The sequence below is a fragment of the Panthera onca genome, chromosome D3 (assembly GCF_046562875.1).
Source record: "Panthera onca isolate mPanOnc1 chromosome D3, mPanOnc1 haplotype 2, whole genome shotgun sequence".
Classification (NCBI taxonomy): domain Eukaryota; kingdom Metazoa; phylum Chordata; class Mammalia; order Carnivora; family Felidae; genus Panthera; species Panthera onca.
Window position 1 is genome coordinate 32,293,125 of NC_138350.1, and position 23,687 is coordinate 32,316,811.

A 23,687-nucleotide genomic window follows, 5' to 3' on the forward strand; every position below is an offset into this window, starting at 1 on the left:
TGGTGCCTATGGAGACGAAACTTTGCCAGTTTGGGTCCGTGGGTGTTGGCCAGGAAGTACTCTACTCCCAATTCTACGTAATGGACCCACTCCTACCCATAAGGGGAGGATAAGAATGAGAAAATATTGGCTGAATTAAACAACCTGCATGCTTTATGGAAAAAATGCCTCATTTCTTGGATATCTGTTCCTCCTCCCTATTTTTCCATCCTTTACCTCTTTCTTACTGGTGCTTATTACATATGACTGAATTTTCACCATCTCTCTGGCTCCCAACCATCCCCCGCTGGGTTCTTTGTGTTGCACATGGGAAGGCCTGCCATTTTGTCCTCCCCAGTGCTATGGACTCTCCCCAGGGCTATGGATCCTGCAGGCTGCACCCTCAGGGTGTACCCCTGCTATCTCTGTCCCCAGTGACTGCACCTTATCTTTTCTACTTGTTCCCCATGGAGTATTCATTCTCCCTAAGCTTCCCTACTTATCTCCACCCTCTAGTTTTGGCAACCTGACCATCTCTCTTGTACCTCTCCTTCTCTGTCCTTTATCTCCTAACTTTCCCTGCCATGTCTGTGTAGGCGACTTTGGAAATGAAATACAGCAGCCGTAACAGTGAAATTCATGGCCTGCTTGTCTTTATTGTCTACCCCAGCCCATGAAGGGCAGAAAGGCAAAAATGTTTTGGAGATGTGGAATCTGGTAGATAGAGGACCGTACTATGTTAGACTCTGAAATTGTACTGTTATCTGAATGGCATACGGTGAGCAGCTTGGGCCCATAAACATAGGGATTCTTAAATATACAGGTCGTACCCACTTTTCTTGTCATGGACGACAGTAGACATGTCAATAAGTGAGTGGATGGGTGGGTGGGTAGATGGACAGATGAACAGGCCTTGGCAGAGCCCTTCATGGCATCCTGAGACCGAGGAACTTTTATGTGAACCCTTGGTGCCCACTCATGTGTTTATGTTCCCAGGACCTTGGACTTCAGTACGGGACATCGCATAGAAAGCTCTTGGAATGCCAAGGCAAACTGGGTATTTTTCTAGGACTTACCTCCTAGGAAGGCCATGAAATTGATCACCCCAGGCAATTTTCAGAACAGTGGAGCCAACCCCACATCAAGTCTAACTTCCAGCTGGACTCTAACCAATTACAAGCACGTTCTTTATGGTTTTGGGTCAGGTCTGGCCCTGAAGGGAGTCAACGAGTCCTGGTACCTTCAGGACTCAACCGAGTGCAATGGAAGAGAATAAGTTAACACCCCTCTGATTTACCACTGTGCACGGTCAAAACTGAAATTTGTCTTGGTTCGGGTGATTTTTCTGGTGTCACGAGAAGCGCAATGCAGCTGATGTTTCTGTGCCCCCGTGGACCATTCAAAAAGGCAATTCCACAAAGAGCTTTGGGACTGTATGTAAATCATTTCATTTCTAAATGAGTATTGTCTTACGGTAGGACTTAATGAGAAAACTCAAGCCCAAAGCAATAAGTTCCAGTCGGCAAAGGCTCTATATTCTACCGCACGATAATATTCTTTACAAAAGCCAATGGTAAAGTATATTCTAAGTTCTGTAGGTTTGGTCTTATCCACTAAAAATGACTCCATGTGGCAGATTTAAAATTTTTTTTTCTTCTATCACATGTCTCTTTTGATGAAATCATGAGAAAAAGTCTTCTATATTTCCTGGCCCCTTTTCCTCTGTGAGGACTGCCTACACGAGCTCTCCATCAAGGAGGGAGCATGCTTATCTCTTTACGCCTAGGGAGTGGAAGATACTTACAAAATGGAGGACAACGTTTGTAATAAGGATTTTTAAGAAACTCCTAACAGACAAAAACCAAAGAGCGGTTAGTGTAAGAGAACGCTGTCCTGGGAGTGACCAGTCATGTCCCAGAATGAGCGGCAGTTATGCTTTTGGTTAGTCATGCAAATTCTTAAAATAAAAATTAAGAAACCAAAACCAAAACCAAACGGACATCACGAGAGCTTATGTTTGCAATGACACGAAGGGGGAAAAGTGGTAACGTGAGGGAAAAAACAAAGCATGCACGAGTTAAGCACCTTGATGCTAAACTGCCACTGTCAGCTGATGAGGAGGACATATCCATGCTGAACATTTTACGAAGCCTAGGTCGAGCACGCTCACTTGTTTTAGGAACAGTTTCTGGTCCATCTAAATCGTCAAGGGTAGACTGCCTTGAGAACAGCATGGTTGCTTCAGTGTAGCAGCTAGCAGCGCAAACAGTTACAGAGACACAGTGTTAAAACACCAGCGGTACATCAGTTTACGCACGGCTCAACTGACCAACACACGGTCATGCAGCCAATCACACACGACACCAATACTACGGACAACGAGCGCCACAGCGGGGCTCAAGGATGGGGAAGGACCTGTTTGGCTGGACGAGAAAACACAGCAGTACTAGGTGTTTACAAAAGTATCCCGGCTGGCAATAAATCAGGAAACGTCACTCTCTGGGTGGGACAGGGAAATAGAAGAATTACAAGTCCCAATATTTCTTTCGCAGAGCAGAATTCGTACTTCATGACTTTGTAGCTGAGTTTGGTTTTGTTTTTAAATTAGAGAAGATATGTTTTATTTGGAGCTCCCAATCCTGAGTTCATTGAAACCATTTGGTAACCAAATGGCTTAAGCAGAAATACCTGCTTGGGTAATATTTATATAGAACATTTCATTTTTAGAAAAAACGTAACAGTCTCCAAGACGAGAGAGGGAGCGAGGCTCAGAAATGACCATGACAAACTGAATTATCCACCCCATTTTCTGAGTGGTATTCAGTGAAGCCAAACTAGATGCCTTGCGTGTGAAAGAGATGCTGGTTTGATCTGCAACCAGATATAAACCAACATCGGAAAAAAAGAAAAAGAAAAAGAAAGAAAGAAAGAAAATGGTACAAAGAAAACAACAGAGGAAGTCTAGCAATGGCAGGGTTATTTTGTCTGTTAACTTTTCATTTTGACTAATGAATTTTTTCTTCTGGATCACGTTTTAGGTCTTGGCAGATGTTATTTAGGGCGAGAACCCATGGGCTAAAATCCTCACTTCTTGTTACCCCACGGAGAGACACTGGGGGAGAGAAGGCTGGTTGATTCAGGACTGGGGACTGCATGAGCAACTGAGGAAGAAGCAGACAGAGTTATGACGTGGGCAGAATTTCAGTGCTGACATATAGTTTAACCCAAAGGGGTACAGGCACCCGAAGAACCTATGCAGGAGACTACTGGAATGAAGAATCTTCTAACCTGAGCACTAATGACCTGGCTGACCCAGCGGGACAGGACTTTGTGACACAGGATGGCTGATCCCCTGGCCGAACACCATTATCATGTGAGTGACTGAGGCCTACTGTGTGCCCAGCCCACACAGCCAGACGTGCTCAGTCAGACATTGTGAGGCAGCAATGGAAACCATTCAGGAAGTGACAACGTCCAGGGCTCAGGGAGTATAGGGATATCTGAGTCACTCACTCGCGGGACCAGTTAAAGGGCTTTTCAGGTCCCGAGAGCTGTGGCACCAAGCCCATGAGTGCTCGGTGGGGCCCCCCTGCAGTGCAGGTAACATGCTGTGCGTGTGGTCAAGATGCAGGGCAGTGACAGAGGAGAGTTGGGGAACAACCAGATGGTCTCTAATAAGGCCATAGCGACTGTTTTTTTTTTTTTTTTTTTTTTTTTAAAAAGGCCCCAACTCCTCTAGATATCACCAAATCCTTTATACAATGAGGAGAGGAGGACAAGATCGAGTAGAAACGCACTGGCCAAGTGCAGTGAGGGCTGGGCTCAAGTCCCCACGCTGACATGAACTGGCTCTGGGGGTTTAGAGAAATTCATTCTCCTCTCTGAGGTCTCCCTCTCTCTCTCTCTAAGAATCAGAAGGGGTTTCATTGTGATGAAAATAACTACAGTGGGGCGCCTGGGTGGCGCAGTCGGTTAAGCGTCCGACTTCAGCCAGGTCACGATCTCGCGGTCCGTGAGTTCGAGCCCCGCGTCAGGCTCTGGGCTGACAGCTTGGAGCCTGGAGCCTGTTTCCGATTCTGTGTCTCCCTCTCTCTCTGCCCCTCCCCCGTTCATGCTATGTCTCTCTCTGTCCCAAAAATAAATAAAAAAAAAAAAAAAAAAAAATTAAAAAAAAAAAAAAGAAAATAACTACAGATATTATTGCTTATTTGATAAAGTTGTTCGGTAGAAATTTTTGACTTTAAGTTTATAGAATTGATAACATATAACCTGTTCTCTCTCATTTATAAGATGAGGGAAATGGATCTTTGGACTTCTGTATTTAATTTTCTAGTTTTAGGGGTGCACCCTTACCGCCATTTAGGGGTTAGCATGCAGGCAAAAAGACACCGTGTGCCCTCTCCTGTGGCCCTGCTCAGATTTTCTGCGTGGGAACCACTGTTCTAATCCCAACGTTGGCTTCATTTTGTTAATTCCTGGGTCCGCTGTCACACTGGCTGACCCTCAGAGCCCACACCATCCCACCCAGTTTGGTTATTTGGAGTGTGACCAATCTGTTGTCCAATCCAGGGCATTTTAAAAGTGAAAGGGAAGATTAGGTGCTTTCTGATAAGAGGCCCGGATGACAAAGGTGAAAGGGACAGTTGCTGTCACCTCCCTGATCAGCCCACGCCTTTTTGGTGACACATTTCAAGTGATGACCACTCCTTTGGTATCTAGGAAAGCTCTTTGGAATGTCATCTAATGCTTCTTGCAGCTATTTAAAATACTTTATTTTCGAGGAATGTAGACGATATCTGATTTCAGGAAACAACCATTAACATAAGTGCCGTTTTACAGCCGGATTTGAAGGAAATCGTGACTTTTGCAATAAGTCAAGGGAATAAAAAGTCATTTGTTAGGCTTTTATCCCCATTCCATCTGCAGTACGCCCAAAGGTGAAAACGGGTGACGTGGAAGCCAGAGCATGTGTGGCAGGTGCGACAGCCCCATCCAGGCTGGGTCCTCTGCACGGGGAGGGAGGGCCATGCGCAGCCCCACTGGGGGACGATGCTAGACCCTGTCTAATGACACAGGTGTCTCAGAGTGACCTTCCACTCGGAATCCCTTCTAGGGAAGATTCCTGCCTTTCTAGTAATCAGCATGGCTTCCAGCAGACTTCAGTGTAGACAAATTTTGTCTGCAGATTGGATAGTTTCCTAAAGCAAAAAAACCAGAAGGGGAGGTCAGCCACTAAGAAAAAGGCAGGTATGTTAGCTCATTTATTTACAACATAACGACCTCTACTGCGCCTCCCCTTTCTTTAGGTTGAAATAAAAAGTAAAAAATACATTAGGAACGAATTGTAATTCTTTTTTTTTTATGTTTTTATTTTAGAGAGAGAGCGAGTGGGGAGAGGGACAGAGGGACAGCGAGAAAGAGAGAGAGAGAATCTTAAGCAGGCTGCACACTCAGTGTGGAGCCCAACACAGGGCTCAATCCCACGATCCTGGCATCACGACCTGAACCGAAGTCAAGAGTCGGACGCTTAAGCAACTGAGCCACCCTGGCACCCCAGGAACTAATTTCAAAGGTACTCGTTTTCTACTAATAAATTTATTGACTGATTGACTGGTTTTAAGTTTGGAGGATATTTTGCCAGTCTTTGTTAAAAAGCAATCAATGGATTTAAATAATTCCTACCTCACGGTTTTTAATCATGGGAAAGGTTTTACACTTGTAATCTTGGGTCCAACTTAAAGGTAGTTTACTTGATTTCATTTTGATCAATCTTCTTCTTCCTTTTTTAAATCCCTCTTCTGTTGTGATTTATAATATTAAGTTGATTTCTTAACTGGGCTTGTTGTCAATTATTATGCAGTTACAAGTCACTAATATAGGCATCACATGTTTATTTTATGGACAACTCGTTGTCAGTCTACTCTCTAATTCTCTTTGATTTATTTGATTCAGTTTGGTTCCTGAGCAGCTATTTTCCAGCCAGGCCAGAAAGCCTGTAAAACCCTCAAAAATTTATGGAAAAAAAAATTATATTTCTGGGTAGTTTTCCCCTTTGGGAGATAGGACATAGCTTCATGAAACTTCAAAAGAAAAGCGGTTCATGAAAAATAATGTTGCCAATTACTAGCAGTGTCATTGCAAATTATTGAGGGAAAGTTATTCCATCCATTCTCCTTTTTACTTGCCAAGCTTAGGGACCCAGGTAACAACAGCAACAACAACACCCTCTGTATTATGAAACTAGGCGAGGGAAGAGGTTAAAAAAACGTTCATTTGAAAAAAATAAGTCTTATTATGGGCATTATTATTATTATTATTATTTTTTAAGAACAGATGCAAATAAATACGCAATAACCACATTATATATCCTGGGTGGATGTTAAGTGTATTCTTCGCTATGTGGGAGGAAATCATCCCAGTTGAATATGAACATGACTTTCTGTTAAGTTAACCAGAGCTGACTGAAGCCTTTTATTCTGGAATGCAGATAAGGGAAAACGGTTTGTGTCAGACCCAGTGTGCAATACACAGCAGTGCTGTCCGAAGCTGAATGCAGCAGGACATTTGAACATGGTATGCAATAACTCACTAAGTAACTAAGATGTATCTTGAGAAGTATACATCTTACCATTCTCCTTTTTTTTTTTTTTTAAACCAGTTTGGTCATGAATAGGTTACAGAGTGTGTGGATCTGGAAACTGTGTGATCCCCCGGGGGCCTTCGTTGACCCCTCTCACTAGAAAGTAGCATCTGTCAGCATCTTGAATATTCACTACCTTCAAACAAATCTTGCCTCCCTCTGCCTCCCTGTTGACACATTGTATACTTTTGTACCCACGTTCATGCAGGCTTTATTCATTATTATGGGAATAGCTACCACGAAGTAACATGGGATATGTAAGAGCCTGGGTAGAAGGTAGACAGAAATGGATTTTCAGTTTTCGCATCAAAATGAATCGAGAGAAAATAATTCTGTTTAAATGACTGATTTGTAGATAGAAAACTGTTGCAACAAGAACAAATTTAAGAAGTTGGAAGCTTCCAAATAGATGAGTTATTATGATTTGCAGAAAATGAAAATAAAATATAAACCATAATGATTTTTTGTCTCAGTGGAGTCTGTCCAAAAAGAATGAAGTTCCCCTTTCAAAAATGCTATTTTTCTGAAAGTGAAGGCACACAAGGGGGCGCTGTCAGCACTTGCCAATCAAAGGACATGAAAACTAAATTTTCACGTTGTAACTTTGCTATTACTAATGGTTTCAAAAACTACTGATTGAGAAATGTGTGTACGCCTGGGTGGAAAGAGAATGAGAAAATTTTATTAGCATACCCACTGTTCTAACATCAAATATTTTATTCTAGAAATTAAAAGCATCTTGAACAGGATCTCAATTAGCAAATAAATGCTTTGACCTTGAAACTTTTTTTCAATTAAAAATTAATGTTTATTTATTTTTGAGAGAGAAAGAGAGAGACAGAGACCGAGCATGAGTGGGGGAGGGGCAGAGCAAGAGAGGGACACAGAATCCAAAGCAAGCTCCAGGCTCCTAGGTGTCAGCACAGAGCCTGACGCAGGGCTGGAACTCACAAGCTGTGAGATCATGACCTGAGTCGAAGTCGAAGTCGGATGCTCAACTGACTGAACCACCCAGGCGCCCTTTGACCTTGAAACTCTTAAGAGTTTTTGCCCTGAGTATCTCTTCTCACAAAAATCTACAATAGCTAAAATATTATGTTTCTTTGGAACTGACAAATGAGCAAAGATTATCCCCAAATTAAAGGAAAAATATAATGCCTTTTATTATCCCTCAAAGGACTTTAAAAGAATCAATACCTATTTGGGGGACAGGGAGGGATATATCCAAGCAGAATTTTATCTGTACAAATTTCACATTTAAATCAATATATGCATAACAAATGAGAATGAAGTTTTAGCATACATTCTATTTTAAAACCCGACTTTTTATTCAATGCAATGAATATCTTTCCATACTAATAAATATAGATCTGCATCAATAGGTAGTTATTGGGTAGCAGAAGAACTGGCATGATTGGAGAAGCTCAAATATAGCAATTCAGCAACAGTTAAACGTAGCTCTTCAAGGTAAAACATTTTTTTTTTTACCCACCTCTCCCCATTCAAGTTGCAATTTCAACTTGACGTTACTACTTTGGATGTGGTATCGATAACATAGTCTCAGTTCCCTCCTCTCTTTCATCTGTTAACATATCCAGTATTTGTGGAGGACAGATTTTCTACCAGGCCTCTGATGCCTTGCACAGTGTATGAAGTGGGACTGAGGGTTTTCTAAGAGCTTCTAAGTCAGCCACCCTTACGGCAGGAACCTCAACCCAGGAGTCTATGGATAACCCTATTGGTAGGTCTTTCTTCCCAGGCTCAAACTACTTAGAGATGACTTATCTTTATGTGTCTATGTCAGAATTGATCTTGGGGCCTGGCATGGAACAGGTGCCCATGTTTAATTAAACATTAAACATGTTTAATAAAAGCGACAAATGTCCTCTGATGATGTTCTTTACCTATGAAGATATGTGCAAGGTATAATTCATCCAACCTAGCTAATCATCCTAGCCATGTTGGGACTTCTGCTCTAACTCAGAAGCTAGCTCTGTGCCATCAGCAGCAGCTGTCTAGAACAGCGAGGCAGAGAATGGGGAGTCTACTGGGATAGGCAGTAAGAAAGGTCAGTTCTCAAAGTTGGCCTGGAGTGCAGAAAGAGGCCACGAGAGGCGGGGTACCATGGAAGTTGAGAGACCGGGCTCTGAGCCGAACCATGTGGTTTTGGATCTTGGCTCTGCTCTATAATACTTCCTAGCTGTGTGGCTTTGGGTAAGTTACTTAACCTCTCTGTAAGTGAACTTCATGTTCTGTAAAATGGGGACGATAATAGTATGCAACTTGTAGGGTCTTGGAAGGATACCAAGAGGTAACCCATGTACAGTGAGTGGTGCTGGCCCGTGTGTGGCAGGTGCAGGGTCCATGTTGTGGGAACAACGCACGTGATCACACAGGTCAGGGAAGATGGAAGCTGACAGAATCCCTTCTTAATTTTTATTATGAATCACAAAGTAACAATTCTGAAAGGAAAAGATTAAAGACAGCACCAGATGACAATTCTAGTATAGAAGATACTCGATGGGGCAGCAGTTTTCAAAGGAATTAAAGACGCAGCCCTTGACACAGTGTTTTGTGATCAGGAAGGCTTGTTCTTACTTGCCTCCAGCTTAGAAAGCTCTAGCCTGTGCCTGTGCGTCATACCAATACTTCTAATAGTCTATTATGGATACCTGATTTTGTCTGGCTCAGTCAAGGGGAGGACAGTATTCCTTTTGCTTTGTTGCATGCAGGGAGGTAGCCCAAAGGGGGTGGGGATCCATGTAAGTTTTTGATTAACTTTCATTTCACACATTCATTCCTCATATTGGCGAAGCCCACCTCTTTTACCTTTGTCAAAAGCAAACCCATTGTTTAGAACGTGAAATACCTGGAGATACTGTCATGTGAATCTAAGCTATCCATCCTGTGGGCTGTCTGTGCACCTGAAGCCGTGCCGGGACGGTCATCAATGGTGTCCAGTCCCGACTCTCTGGAAAGGTTCATGATGTGGTTCTGGTAGTACATGTGGATGCTCTCCCGGGTGGGAACGTTGCCCTGCGGAGGGGAAGACATTGCCACAGTGCTCACCTGCCTGCGAGTTTCTCCATACCAACAACTCTCAGCCATCACGTGCTCCTTAAGCAAGGATTAAAACAAAGCTACTCAAGGTGGGGATTGATGTTGACTCATTGAATTATTGGCCCCCGGTATCGCTGGGCAAGGCTAACAAGAAATCCCCTCTCGGTTATGGGTGAAGGCAGTCAAAGGCACAAACTTTTACTGATGTAAAATACATCAGTCCCGGGGATGTCGTGTAGAGCATGGTGACTGTCCTGCATACTTGAAAGTTTCTAAAAATCTAGAACTTAATAGTTCCCATCGCAAAAAAAAAAAAAAAAAAAAAAAAAAAATTGGAACTATGTGTGGTGATAGACGTTAAGTGGACTAAATGTGATCATGTCGATATACAAATATCGAATCGTTATGTTGCACACCTGGAGCTAATATAATGTTGTATGTCAATTTTATCTCAATAAAAATAGAAACTTTTAAAAAAACAAATCCCTTCTCATATGTAGATAATTTTGTTAAGTGACAGTAACTTTTTCAGAAACAAACTATCAGTTTTAAATACTATCTATAAACCACGTTACCATATTTTGTTGCTCTGCATATATCTTAATTTCCCCTATGAGAAGTTTCAGACCAAATTTCCCAGACTAAACAACATAATCCGTCATGAGACAGCAGCGTCTGTGCACCTGCAAACTGGTGAAGGGAGGGAACAGAACGAATCAACTGGCCACTGTCCCAGGGCTGTGTGTGTGCGTGTGCGTTTGCATGTGCGTGTGTGTGTGTGAGTGTACATGTGTGCACGTGCATGTAGTGTCTGATTATTTTAATTCTGAGCGTGGAACAGATTGAGATATACAGAAAAACAAAGGGGTTATGTTAAGACTGTCTGAAAGACTGTAGATTTTGTGTTATCCTGTTTGAAGTTCTAGACACTGACTTTTAAAATGTTTACAGTGTGAGAAGAAGCAAAAAGAATTATACCAACAGTGTTACCTTTTTAATTTCTCTGGTCAGCATGCATCGTTCAATCCTCAGAACCGTAGATATGTCAATATGCTCCCTTGAGATGGAGTTAAGCCAAGTTGTGAAACTATCCACTGTTGCCAGAAACAGGACCCAGGTGAATTTCAAAATATTAAATATCCTCTTGATGATGTTGTCTAGGAGGAAGAAAAGCAACGAGATTTCAACGGAGCAAAATGCCATCAGCCATTTTGCCATCGTGTATCACAGCGATGTTTTACCAAAGGCAGATGTGGTTTCAGACCTGCATACCCAATATGGTGTGGGGCGTGTGGACCTCAGCATCACGGGGGGCGTGGAGGACGGGCGGTATAGGAAGCTATGGGTGGGTCTTTCTACACATGCACTTGGTTTTGATGGCTGTATCAAAACCAAACTTGGATAGAATTTTTAATCCTTGGTCAAAACATCAGTCAGAATAGGTCCAGATACAGCTAACAGAAGTAGAGATCGCATTCCAAGAGATTTCTCTTGTCGACACAGGGGTGGAAACAGTTTGTATCTATCCAGGAAACCGGGTCCTTTCATGCTTTCGCTATAAATTTCTTCTTTTCTTAAGTAATAATTATCTTTGGAAACAATTCTATTGATGCAGTAAGACTTCGATGCTTCCCACTGCAGCTACATTTCAGTGAAATCGCCTTCAAGCTATTTTGGAAAGAGCTCAGTACACATACTAGGAGTATATCCATACTCCTGAATCATCTTCCTCATTCCTATTTAATTATACTGCGATGGGCTAACTATGGAATTCTGCACATGGGATCAGTCCTGTGCAAACCAGCAGGAGCTGTGAGATTCCTGATGTACTTGGGTTCTCTTCCTTATCTGCGACCGTGATGTAGGGAGCCCGGGCAGGCTGCAGCTCGGTTCAGATTGGCACTGTGTGTGTGACATTATCTCAGGGCAACACGCATGTCTCTCTGGTTCCCTCACGGAGTTCTTCGGGAGCTCCCTGATCATTGCTAAGTTTGAGGCGGTCCCACAGCTGTGGCCTGACTTATTTTAGGGCAGAATCAAAATCAAAGAGTGAAGATGGCATCTTAACTGCCTGCCCTACTCATTCGTTCCTGTAAGCCAGTGGGTTTTTTCAACTGGCACACGAGGAACCTTTCAAGCCATGCTGCCAAATTTTGAGCCCATGAGAATTCTTTTTTAATTTGGCATTAAAAAAATTTAGTTTTATTAGCGACTTCACACATCAGCTGCAATAAAGTGAACACTTAGTGAACCTCACAATGAATTACAAATTGTCTTCATGTTTATTAGTAAAAACACAAAACACCACCACCACCACCGCCAAGGAAAACAACTTGTATCGTTTAACCTTTCCCCACCAAAAAAGAAAAAGTAAAAAAAAAAAAAAAAAAAAAAGAAACAGACAACCAGATTCAACTGCCATAGTAAAATGAATTCATGATTCATGATTGTAGCTTGTAATTCTCGTTTAAAACCATGACTATAGCATGCAGAAAATTCATGATTAATGATGATAGTTTGTAATTCTCGTTTAAAATCATGACTAGAGCATGCAGAAAATTCATGATTAATGATGATAGTCTGTAATTCTCGTTTAAAATCATGACTAGAGCATGCAGAAAATTCATGATTAATGATGATAGTCTGTAATTCTAGTTTAAAATCATGACCGTAGCATGCAGAAAAGGGCGTTAGCCTTTATGGACTTATGTAAGATCCTTTTGCTGGACAGGATCTGATTGCAGGCCATACTGTCTCTATTATAACTCATCTTTTCTGGTGTGCTGTGTAAACAGCTGTAGGCTGTTTGCATTGTCCATGAATGGGCACGGCTGGGTTTCCAATAAAACTTTATTTACGGACAATGAAATTTAAATTCCATAATTTTCATATCTTTTGACTTTTTTAACCACAAAATGAAATCAAAATCAAAATCATCCTTAGCTAACAATCCATATAAAAACAGCAGGCGGGATCTGACGCCGGAGGTTGTATAGTTTACCTAATCTCAAATCCAGCCAGTGCAATCAGATGTGACCCTTTCATGACTCACCACTAATCCTCTTTCTTTCTAAATCCCACAGTCTGACTCAGCATTTAACTTTGTAATAGAAAAAAAAAAATGTTTGTGAATTGGGTTGCCTAGGAGGAATGCAGAATTTCTCTCAGGGAAAGGTTTGCTCTGAAAAGGAGAACCATCAAAAGGAAGTTGAGCTAACAGCGGCGTGGCCTCAGGACAGAGTCCAGGCGGGCAAGGCAAAGAAACAAAGAAGTTGAACAGTTCTACCTACTGAAGGAACAGGGATCTTGGACTTGCCAGCTGGTACCTGGGGAAGAAAGCGGGAATGATCTAATGAGCCAGGCTCCAGAGGCACCAGCTGGGCAGAGACACTGAGGTAGGAGTAGTGATCACTGACTTTCCCTTTAAAGTTGTTTCCTGTCTCTGCTGCTCCCCACCCCTGCTCTCCCCCAAAGCCTCACTAAATGTTGTCAGACCTAACAGTCTTTCAAGAGGCGCACTTGAGGAAGGAAGGAAATGAGAGTATCCTCTGTTGAGCAAAGAAGCCCAGGAAGGGACCAGCAGCTACATGAAGCTGAATAGAGTGAGGTCCTGCAGATGCCACTGAAGAGCAGTTCTGAGCCAGAGGCAGCCAGGGACACCTATATTGTCCCCCCCCCCCGCGCCCCCCCAGCCCGTTTTGGGTTTAATTTTGACCAAGATATGTATTTCCTACAGTGCTTTGGATGGAATCTGTAGTCGCTTTGTGTAGACACCAAAAGAGAGTCTGAGCCCGAGAGGCTGAGGGACTTGGAGGTTACACCTATTAATAAACTTAGCATCTTACATTTCTGACAATTTATTTTTTTCTCATATTCACAATTATTGCCTGAGAGGTGGTGATGATACATATGATTATTCCAGTTTTGCTAAGGCTGGTCCTGATGGTAAAACTAAAATTGCTGTGTTGGAGACACGAATAACATACTTTATTAACTTGGTGATCACAAACTAACATGTGAGATTGCATTTTTAAGTTTTATTTATTTTTTTAGCCATAGGGGCAGTAAAGCATAATGGTTAGGAGCACACACTTTGGATTTAGATCTTTTGTGTTCACATTCCAACTCTACCCCGTGGTAGTTTTGTAGACTTGGCAAAGTTCCTTTCTTTCTCACCTTCTTTCCCTTTCTTTCTCTTTTCTTTTCCTTTTTTTCTTTCTTCTTTTCTTTTACTTTTTTCTTTCTTTCTTTCTCTTTTCTTTCTCTTTTCTCACTTCTCTTTATTTCCATCTATTTTCTTTATCTTCTTTCTCTCTCCTCTTTTCTTTCTCTCTTTTTCTTTCTTTTCTTCCCTTTCTTTTTTTTTCTTTCTTACATTCTTTCTCCTCTTTTCTTTCTTTCCTTTCTCTCCTCTTTCTCCTTTTTTTTTCTTTTCTTTCCCCTCCATTCCTTCCTTCCTCTCTTTCTCTAGTTATTTTCTTTACAAATTTTTATTTGAATTCTAGTTAGTTACTAGACAGTGCAATATTGGTTTCTGGAAAGACTTGGCAAAGTTAATTAATCTTTCTCTGCCTCAGTTTCTTATCTCTTAAATGGGAGAGAGGGTTTTTTTTGAAGTAAACAGTTAACATGCCTTAAAGCTCTTGGAAAAGCACCCGGCAAAGATGTGTGATCTAAAGTGTTAGCTACTATTACTCTATGAAGTTTTGCAGCAATAATAGAATTATCTGGCTTCACATATGTATGAGTGAAATAATCTGGAAATGGGGGTTCAGGGTAAAGTAACTGTGCCACAGATAGTGTTAGACAGCCTTCGGGAAGTCTCATTTTGGGTCAGCAAATGGCATCCTTGGCAGTATTTGTGAAAAGAATCAGAACGCCTCAAAATCTTGCCTGTAGATAAATAATACACACAGGAGTTCGAACCTGGGGACACAGAGGAAATGGCATGTTTATGGAATTGGAGAGGCATTTGAGTTTTTTTCAGTTGGAGGCTTTTGTTTTGCCTTTTTTTTTCCTTCATGGAGAAATCTTCCTCCCAGTCACATCTGACAGGAAGCCCAAGTGACACCATGACTGAGCTAGACGTTAGAAGACACGGATTCTGTCCCTGACTCTGTCACGTAGTAGCTGTTAGAGTCCTGAGCAAACTCACTGGGATTTGGTTTTCCCTTCATCAAGTGAGGACTTTGACCTAAGTTTCCAGAGTACCTCTCACTTCTCCAACTGTACTTACTTCTCACTTAACACATTCTATGTTCTTTACAATTAATTGCCAATATCTTTTGTGCTTTTGTTTTGATGGCTTCTATGGAACATGTATAATGTGTTCCCCCAAGTCCCCTTTCATAGGTATTTGGATAAAAGAATTTATAAACTGACTCTAATCCAACATTTGAGCCAACAGTGTAAAGGCCAGATCTACCTTTAGGAGTCACTTTGAAATTTCACTAGAAATGAGATTTTATGACACATTGATTATTTAATCACAGTCCAGAAACAGTATTTGATTAATTGTTTTTAGGCAGCCTTCCACGACATACCTTCTGGGAAAGCAACATTTTCAAATTTCCCCCAGCTCATATTTGTCTTTATTTTTTTACCTGGTCCATCAGATTTCTTTTTGATTGGTTCATCCTCTCGGGTTTCCCACTCCACAGGACCTGCGAAGTGTGTTGAACAAACATGAGTTACACCCTTTTAGGGTAAATTAAATGTCAACACTACCCTCCTGGACTAAAAGGAATTTTGTAATTAAATCTGGAATATTCTGCCTAATTTAAGAGTTCTCGGGGGGAAAGATGTAAGAATTCATAGCTCTCAGATTCTCTTTACTCCACTCCAGAATAAGAATCAGGTGTAACTGAGAATGACTAAATGATAATCCACTGGATAAACCCTGCCAGCTTCCCACTGTTGAATGGCCTATGAATTCCGGGTTTTTATAGTTTTAATAGTTGAAAAAAAAACCCAAAAAGAACAATATTTTGGCATGTGAAAATGATAGGAGATTCAGATTTTAGTGAACAGAACCACACCCATATGTTTACATATTGTCTGTGGCTACCTCTACCCTACACCGGCAGAGATGTGTTGCCACGGAGACTTAGGATCTGCGAAACTTAAATCATTTACTTCCTATCTGTCTCATTACAGAAAAAGTGTGCTGACTCCTGAGACATACCATTAAATTTTAATTTTGAGCACCTAGGAGTAATGTTACATATTTTACTGTGTCACCCCATAAAACGGCATTATAGGGTTTCATTTTATTTCTTAGTCTTTTATTCCAGGCTATGGATGTCAAATCTAGCAAATGGAAATACGCGACACCTAGTTAAATCTGAATTTAAGAAAAACGACATTTTTTTTTTTTTTTAGTGTAGGTCTCATACAATATGTCCACATTATACTTAAGCTAAAAAAATTATTTGTTGTTTATGTAAAAAAGAAAATCCGGAGAGTGCCGGAAGATGGCGGCGTAGGAGGACGCGGGGCTCACAGCGCGTCCTGCCGATCACTTAGATTCCACCTACACCTGCCTAAAGAACCCAGAAAACCGCCAGAGGATTAGCAGAAGGGAGTCTCCGGAGTCAAGCGCAGACGAGAGGCCCACGGAAGAGGGTAGGAAGGGCGGCGAGGCGGTGCGCGCTCCACGGACTGGCGGGAGGGAGCCGGGGCGGAGGGGCGGCTCGCCGGCCAAGCGGAGCCCCCGAGTCTGGCTGGCAAAAGCGGAGGGGCCGGACGGACTGTGTTCCGACAGCAAGCGCGACTTAGCGTCTGGGAGGTCATAAGTTAACAGCTCTGCTCGGAAAGCGGGAAGGCTGGAGGACAAAGGGAGGGAGAGCTGCTGAGCCCCCGGACGGCAGAGCTCAGCTTGGCGGGGAACAAAGGCGCCAGCGCCATCTCCCCCACCCATCCCCCAGCCAAAATCCCAAAGGGAACCAGTTCCTGCCAGGGAACTTGCTCGCTCCGCGCAAACACCCAACTCTGTGCTTTTGCGGAGCCAAACCTCCGGCAGCGGATCTGACTCCCTCCCGCTGCCACAGGGCCCCTCCTGAAGTGGATCACCTAAGGAGAAGCGAACTAAGCCTGCCCCTCCTGCCACCGTGCACCTTGCCTACCCACCCCAGCTAATACGCCAGATCCCCAGCACCACAAGCCTGGCAGTGTGCAAGTAGCCCAGACGGGACACGCCACCCCACAGTGAATCCCGCCCCTAGGAGAGGGGAAGAGAAGGCACACACCAGTCTGACTGTGGCCCCAGCAGTGGGCTGGGGGCAGACATCGGGTCGGACTGCGGCCCCGCCCACTAACTCCAGTTATACACCACAGCACAGGGGAAGTGCACTGCAGGTCCTCACCACGCCAGGGACTCTCCAAAATGACCAAACGGAAGAATTCCCCTCAGAAGAATCTCCAGGAAATAACAACAGCTAATGAACTGATCAAAAAGGATTTAAATAATATAACAGAAAGTGAATTTAGAATAATAGTCATAAAATTAATCGCTGGGCTTGAAAACAGTATACAGGACAGCAGAGAATCTCTTGCCACAAAGATCGAGGGACTAAGGAACAGTCACGAGGAGTTGAAAAACGCTTTAAACGAATTGCAAAACAAAATGGAATCCACGATGGCTCGGCTTGAAGAGGCAGAGGAGAGAATAGGTGAACTAGAAGATAAAGTTATGGAGAAAGAGGAAGCTGAAAGAAAGAGGGATAAAAAAATCCAGGAGTATGAGGGGAAAATTAGAGAACTAAGTGATACACTAAAAAAAAATAATATACGCATAATTGGTATCCCAGAGGAGGAAGAGAGAGGGAAAGGTGCTGAAGGGGTACTTGAACAAATTATAGCTGAGAACTTCCCTGAACTGGGGAAGGAAAAAGGCATTGAAATCCAAGAGGCACAGAGAACTCCCTTCAGACGTAACTTGAATCGATCTTCTGCACGACATATCATAGTGAAACTGGCAAAATACAAGGATAAAGAGAAAATTCTGAAAGCAGCAAGGGATAAACGTGCCCTCACATATAAAGGGAGACCTATAAGACTCGTGACTGATCTCTCCTTTGAAACTTGGCAGGCCAGAAAGGCTTGGCACGATATCTACAGTGTGCTAAACAGAAAAAATATGCAGCCGAGAATCCTTTATCCAGCAAGTCTGTCATTTAGAATAGAAGGAGAGATAAAGGTCTTCCCAAACAAACAAAAACTGAAGGAATTTGTCACCACGAAACCAGCCCTACAAGAGATCCTAAGGGGGATCCTGTGAGACAAAGTACCAGAGACATCACTACAAGCATAAAACATACAGACATCACAATGACTCTAAACCCATATCTTTCTATAATAACACTGAATATAAATGGATTAAATGCGCCAACTAAAAGACATAGGGTATCAGAATGGATAAAAAAACAAGACCCATCTATTTGCTGTCTACAAGAGACTCATTTTAGATCTGAGGACACCTTTAGATTGAGAGTGAGGGGATGGAGAACTATTTATCATGCTCCTGGAAGCCAAAAGAAAGCTGGAGTAGCCATACTTATATCAGACAAACTAGACTTTAAATTAAAGGCTGTAACAAGAGATGAAGAAGGGCATTATATAATAATCACAGGGTCTATCCACCAGGAAGAGCTAACTATTATAAATGTCTATGCGCCAAATACCCGAGCCCCCAGATATATAAAACAATTACTCATAAACATAAGCAACCTTATTGATAAGAATGTGGTCATTGCAGGGGACTTTAACACCCCACTTACAGAAATGGATAGATCATCTAGACACACAGTCAATAAAGAAACAAGGGCCCTGAATGATACATTGGATCAGATGGACTTGACAGATATATTTAGAACTCTGCATCCCAAAGCAACAGAATATACTTTCTTCTCGAGTGCACATGGAACATTCTCCAAGATAGATCATATACTGGGTCACAAAACAGCCCTTCATAAGTTTACAAGAATTGAAATTATACCATGCATACTTTCAGACCACAATGCTATGAAGCTTGAAATCAACCACAGGAAAAAGTCTGGAAAACCTCCAAAAGCATGGAGGTTAAAGAACACCCTACTAACGAATGAGTGGGTCAACCAGGCAATTAGAGAAGAAATTAAAACATATATGGAAACAAACGAAAATGAAAATACAACAATCCAAACGCTCTGGGATGCAGCGAAGGCAGTCCTGAGAGGAAAATACATTGCAATCCAGGCCTATCTCAAGAAACAAGAAAAATCCCAAATACAAAATCTAACAGCACACCTAAAGGAAATAGAAGCAGAACAGCAAAGGCAGCCTAAACCCAGCAGAAGAAGAGAAATAATAAAGATCAGAGCAGAAATAAACAATATAGAATCTAAAAAAACTGTAGAGCAGATCAACGAAACCAAGAGTTGGTTTTTTTAAAAAATAAACAAAATTGACAAACCTCTAGCCAGGCTTCTCAAAAAGAAAAGGGAGATGACCCAAATAGATAAAATCATGAATGAAAATGGAATGATTACAACCAATCCCTCAGAGATACAAACAATTATCAGGGAATACTATGAAAAATTATATGCCAGCAAATTGGACAACCTGGAAGAAATGGACAAATTTCTAAACACCCACACTCTTCCAAAACTCAATCAGGAGGAAATAGAAAGCTTGAACAGACCCATAACCAGCGAAGAAATTGAATCGGTTATCAAAAATCTCCCAACAAATAAGAGTCCAGGACCAGATGGCTTCCCAGGGGAGTTCTACCAGACATTTAAAGCAGAGATAACACCTATCCTTCTCAAGCTATTCCAAGAAATAGAAAGGGAAGGAAAACTTCCAGACTCATTCTATGAAGCCAGTATTACTTTGATTCCTAAACCAGACAGAGACCCAGTAAAAAAAGAGAACTACAGGCCAATATCCCTGATGAATATGGATGCAAAAATTCTTAATAAGATACTAGCAAATCAAATTCAACAGCATATAAAAAGAATTATTCACCATGATCAAGTGGGATTCATTCCTGGGATGCAGGGCTGGTTCAACATTCGCAAATCAATCAACGTGATACATCACATTAACAAAAAAAAAGAGAAGAACCATATGATCCTGTCAATCGATGCAGAAAAGGCCTTTGACAAAATCCAGCACCCTTTCTTAATAAAAACCCTTGAGAAAGTCGGGATAGAAGGAACATACTTAAAGATCATAAAGGCCATTTATGAAAAGCCCACAGCTAACATCATCCTCAACGGGGAAAAACTGAGAGCTTTTTCCCTGAGATCAGGAACATGACAGGGATGCCCACTGTCACCGCTGCTGTTTAATATAGTGCTGGAAGTTCTAGCATCAGCAATCAGACAACAAAAGGAAATCAAAGGCATCAAAATTGGCAAAGATGAAGTCAAGCTTTCGCTTTTTGCAGATGACATGATATTATACATGGAAAATCCGATAGACTCCACCAAAAGTCTGCTAGAACTGATACATGAATTCAGCAAAGTTGCAGGATACAAAATCAATGTGCAGAAATCAGTTGCATTCTTATACACTAACAATGAAGCAACAGAAAGACAAATGAAGAAACTGATCCCATTCACAATTGCACCAAGAAGCATAAAATACCTAGGAATAAATCTAACCAAAGATGTAAAAGATCTGTATGCTGAAAACTATAGAAAGCTTATGCAGGTAATTGAAGAAGATATAAAGAAATGGAAAGACATTCCCTGCTCATGGATTGGAAGAATAAATATTGTCAAAATGTCAATACTACCCAAAGCTATCTACACATTCAATGCAATCCCTATCAAAATTGCACCAGCATTCTTCTCGAAACTAGAACAAGCAATCCTAAAATTCATATGGAACCACAAAAGGCCCCGAATAGCCAAAGTAATTTTGAAGAAGAAGACCAAAGCAGGAGGCATCACAATCCCAGACTTTAGCCTCTACTACAAAGCTGTCATCATCAAGACAGCATGGTATTGGCATAAAAACAGACACATAGACCAATGGAATAGAATAGAAACCCCAGAACTAGACCCACAAACGTATGGCCAACTCATCTTTGACAAAGCAGGAAAGAACATCCAATGGAAAAAAGACAGTCTATTTAACAAATGGTGCTGGGAGAACTGAACAGCAACATGCAGAAGGTTGAAACTAGACCACTTTCTCACACCATTCACAAAAATAAACTCAAAATGGATAAAGGACCTGAATGTGAGACAGGAAACCATCAAAACCTTAGAGGAGAAAGCGGGAAAAGACCTCTCTGACCTCAGCCGTAGCAATCTCTTACTCGGCACATCCCCAAAGGCAAGGGAATTAAAAGCAAAAGTGAATTACTGGGACCTTATGAAGATAAAAAGCTTCTGCACAGCAAAGGAAACAACCAACAAAACTAAAAGGCAAGCAACGGAATGGGAAAAGATATTTGCAAATGACACATCGGACAAAGGGCTAGTATCCAAAATCTATAAAGAGCTCATCAAACTCCACACCCGAAAAACAAATAACCCAGTGAAGAAATGGGCAGAAAACATGAATAGACACTTCTCTAAAGAAGACATCCGGATGGCCAACAGGCACATGAAAAGATGTTCAACGTCACTCCTTATCAGGGAAATACAAATCAAAACCACACTCAGATACCACCTCACGCCAGTCAGAGTGGCCAAAATGAAGAAATCAGGAGACTATAGATGCTGGAGAGGATGTGGAGAAACAGGAACCCTCTTGCACTGTTGGTGGGAATGCAAATTGGTGCAGCCGCTCTGGAAAGCAGTGTGGAGGTTCCTCAGAAAATTAAAAATAGACCTACCCTATGACCCAGCAATAGCACTGCTAGGAATTTATCCAAGGGATACAGGAGTACTGATGCATAGGGGCACCTGTACCCCAATGTTTATAGCGGCACTCTCAACAATAGCCAAATTATGGAAAGAGCCTAAATGTCCATCAACTGATGAATGGATAAAGAAATTGTGGTTTATATACACAATGGAATACTACGTGGCAATGAGAAAAAATGAAATATGGCCTTTTGTAGCAACATGGATGGAACTGGAGAGTGTGATGCTAAGTGAAATAAGCCATACAGAGAAAGACAGATACCATATGGTTTCACTCTTATGTGGATCCTGAGAAACATAACAGAAACCCATGGGGGAGGGGAAGGAAAAAAAAAAAAAAAAAAAAAAAAGAGGTTAGAGTGGGAGAGAGCCAAAGCATTAGAGACTGTTAAAAACTGAGAACAAACTGAGGGTTGATGGGGGGTGGGAGGGAGGGCAGGGTGGGTGATGGGTATTGAGGAGGGCACCTTTTGGGATGTGCACTGGGTGTTGTATGGAAACCAATTTGACAGTAAATTCCATATATTAAAAAATTAAAAAAAAAAAAAAAAAAAAAAAGAAAATCCAACTTTCACTGGGCCCCATGTATTTTATCTAATGGTACTAAAACCATTCACAATCTAACTTCAATTAATCTTTTCAAACTTACTTTCTATGCTGTTTTCCACTACTCTGCTTCACATCCTGTCTTTATCAACTAAGCTGACCTGCCCTTTAGTTTTCATACATGGCCTTGCTTTCTTCTGGCAGGATGTCAGGCTCTATTAAAAGAGTTTTTCATGAAGCACTGCATTCCTTAATACTCCCAGCTATAAGTTCTCCTTTTTCCTTCTAGTCCCACACCATTTTATCTGTGCTTAATTTTTTAAGTGAAACTCTGCACTTTCTACACCATAAGGGATTTTCCCCTATACTTGTGGTCCCCATTTGTCAAGATAGAGGGTCTGGAGCCACGATGCCTGCATGAATTCCAGACCCATCTGGATGGCTGTGTGACCAGAGGCCAGTTCCTTCCCTCTCTGGTACCTCATTTCCTCATCTGTGGGACAGGGAGAGTAAAATGCCTTGGACTGTTGTAAGGACAAATGAGTTACTGCATAGAAAGCACTTATGGCAACACCTGGCACTTAGGAAGGTGTGCTTCTTCTGTCTGAAAGTAATCTGGAATAGATGAGCCCCTCTACCAAAGAAGAAGCGGCTAAATAAATATTTATTAAAGAAATAAATAAACATCTATTTCAGTCCCGGTATCTTCTAATTATTGCTGTTTTCAATCTGAAGGTCAACATCTGTGCATGAAATAGTCGCTATGACACAGAGCAATGAGGTATTTACAAGATGACTAAAAGACACATTTTTAGAGCCAGTCAATGAATTTTGTAAGCACAAATGTCTGAAAAGAGCAAATACAAGTTTGGAAAAATAAATGGGGTAGTGAGGGGAACTTGCAACACTAAATATTAAAACCTCTATAAGCTACTGAACTCAACAGATGACACTGACCCAGAGCCAGACAGTAGGATAGTGGATCAAAGTCCAGAGTCCAGCAACATACCAAAGAATAATTAGGAACTTAATATTGACAAAAGTGGCATTTAAATTCCCTCGGAAAAGGGAGGATCATGTAGTCAGCAGGGCTATAGCATAATTGCCTATCTATGTAAAAGTAAACAAAGTAGATCTCTACTTCATGGAATAAAAATTCAACATGTAGCATAGGAGGACGCTGGACTCACCGCGCGTCCTGCTGATCACTTAGATTCCACCTACACCTGCCTAAAGAACCCAGAAAACCGCCAGAGGATTAGCAGAAGGGAGTCTCCGGAGCCAAGCACAGACGAGAGGCCCACGGAAGAGGGTAGGAAGGGCGGCGAGGCGGTGCGCGCTCCACGGACTGGCGGGAGGGAGCCGGGGCGGAGGGGCGGCTCGCAGGCCAAGCAGAACCCCTGAGTCTGGCTGGCAAAAGCAGAGAGGCCGGATGGACTGTGTTCCGACAGCAAGTGCGACTTAGCGTCTGGGAGGTCATAAGTTAACAGCTCTGCTCGGAAAGCGGGAAGGCTGGAGGACAACGGGAGGGAGAGCTGCTGAGCCCCCAGACGACAGAGCTCAGTTTGGTGGGGAACAAAGGCGCTCGCCAGCGCCATCTC

The 23,687-nt window shown here is 42.1% G+C and overlaps 1 protein-coding gene across 6 annotated transcripts in view; it reads right to left on the reverse strand.

Annotated features, from left to right (window-relative positions):
- The window catches only part of LOC132665746 (piezo-type mechanosensitive ion channel component 2), a 476,941-nt gene that overhangs the window by 35,049 nt on the left and 418,205 nt on the right, over positions 1 to 23,687 (reverse strand). For 5 of the 6 annotated variants that reach the window (XM_078435426.2, XM_078435427.2, XM_078435428.2 and 2 more), the window contains 3 exons: positions 15,283 to 15,342; positions 10,670 to 10,836; positions 9,489 to 9,655 (listed from right to left, as the gene is read on the reverse strand). In XM_078435426.2, coding sequence (XP_078291552.1) covers positions 9,489 to 9,655; positions 10,670 to 10,836; positions 15,283 to 15,342 — 394 coding nt within the window. Of the gene's footprint in view, positions 1 to 2,064; positions 2,233 to 9,488; positions 9,656 to 10,669; positions 10,837 to 15,282; positions 15,343 to 23,687 lie in introns of all 6 variants that reach the window. The other variant, XM_078435431.2, reaches the window with a different exon arrangement.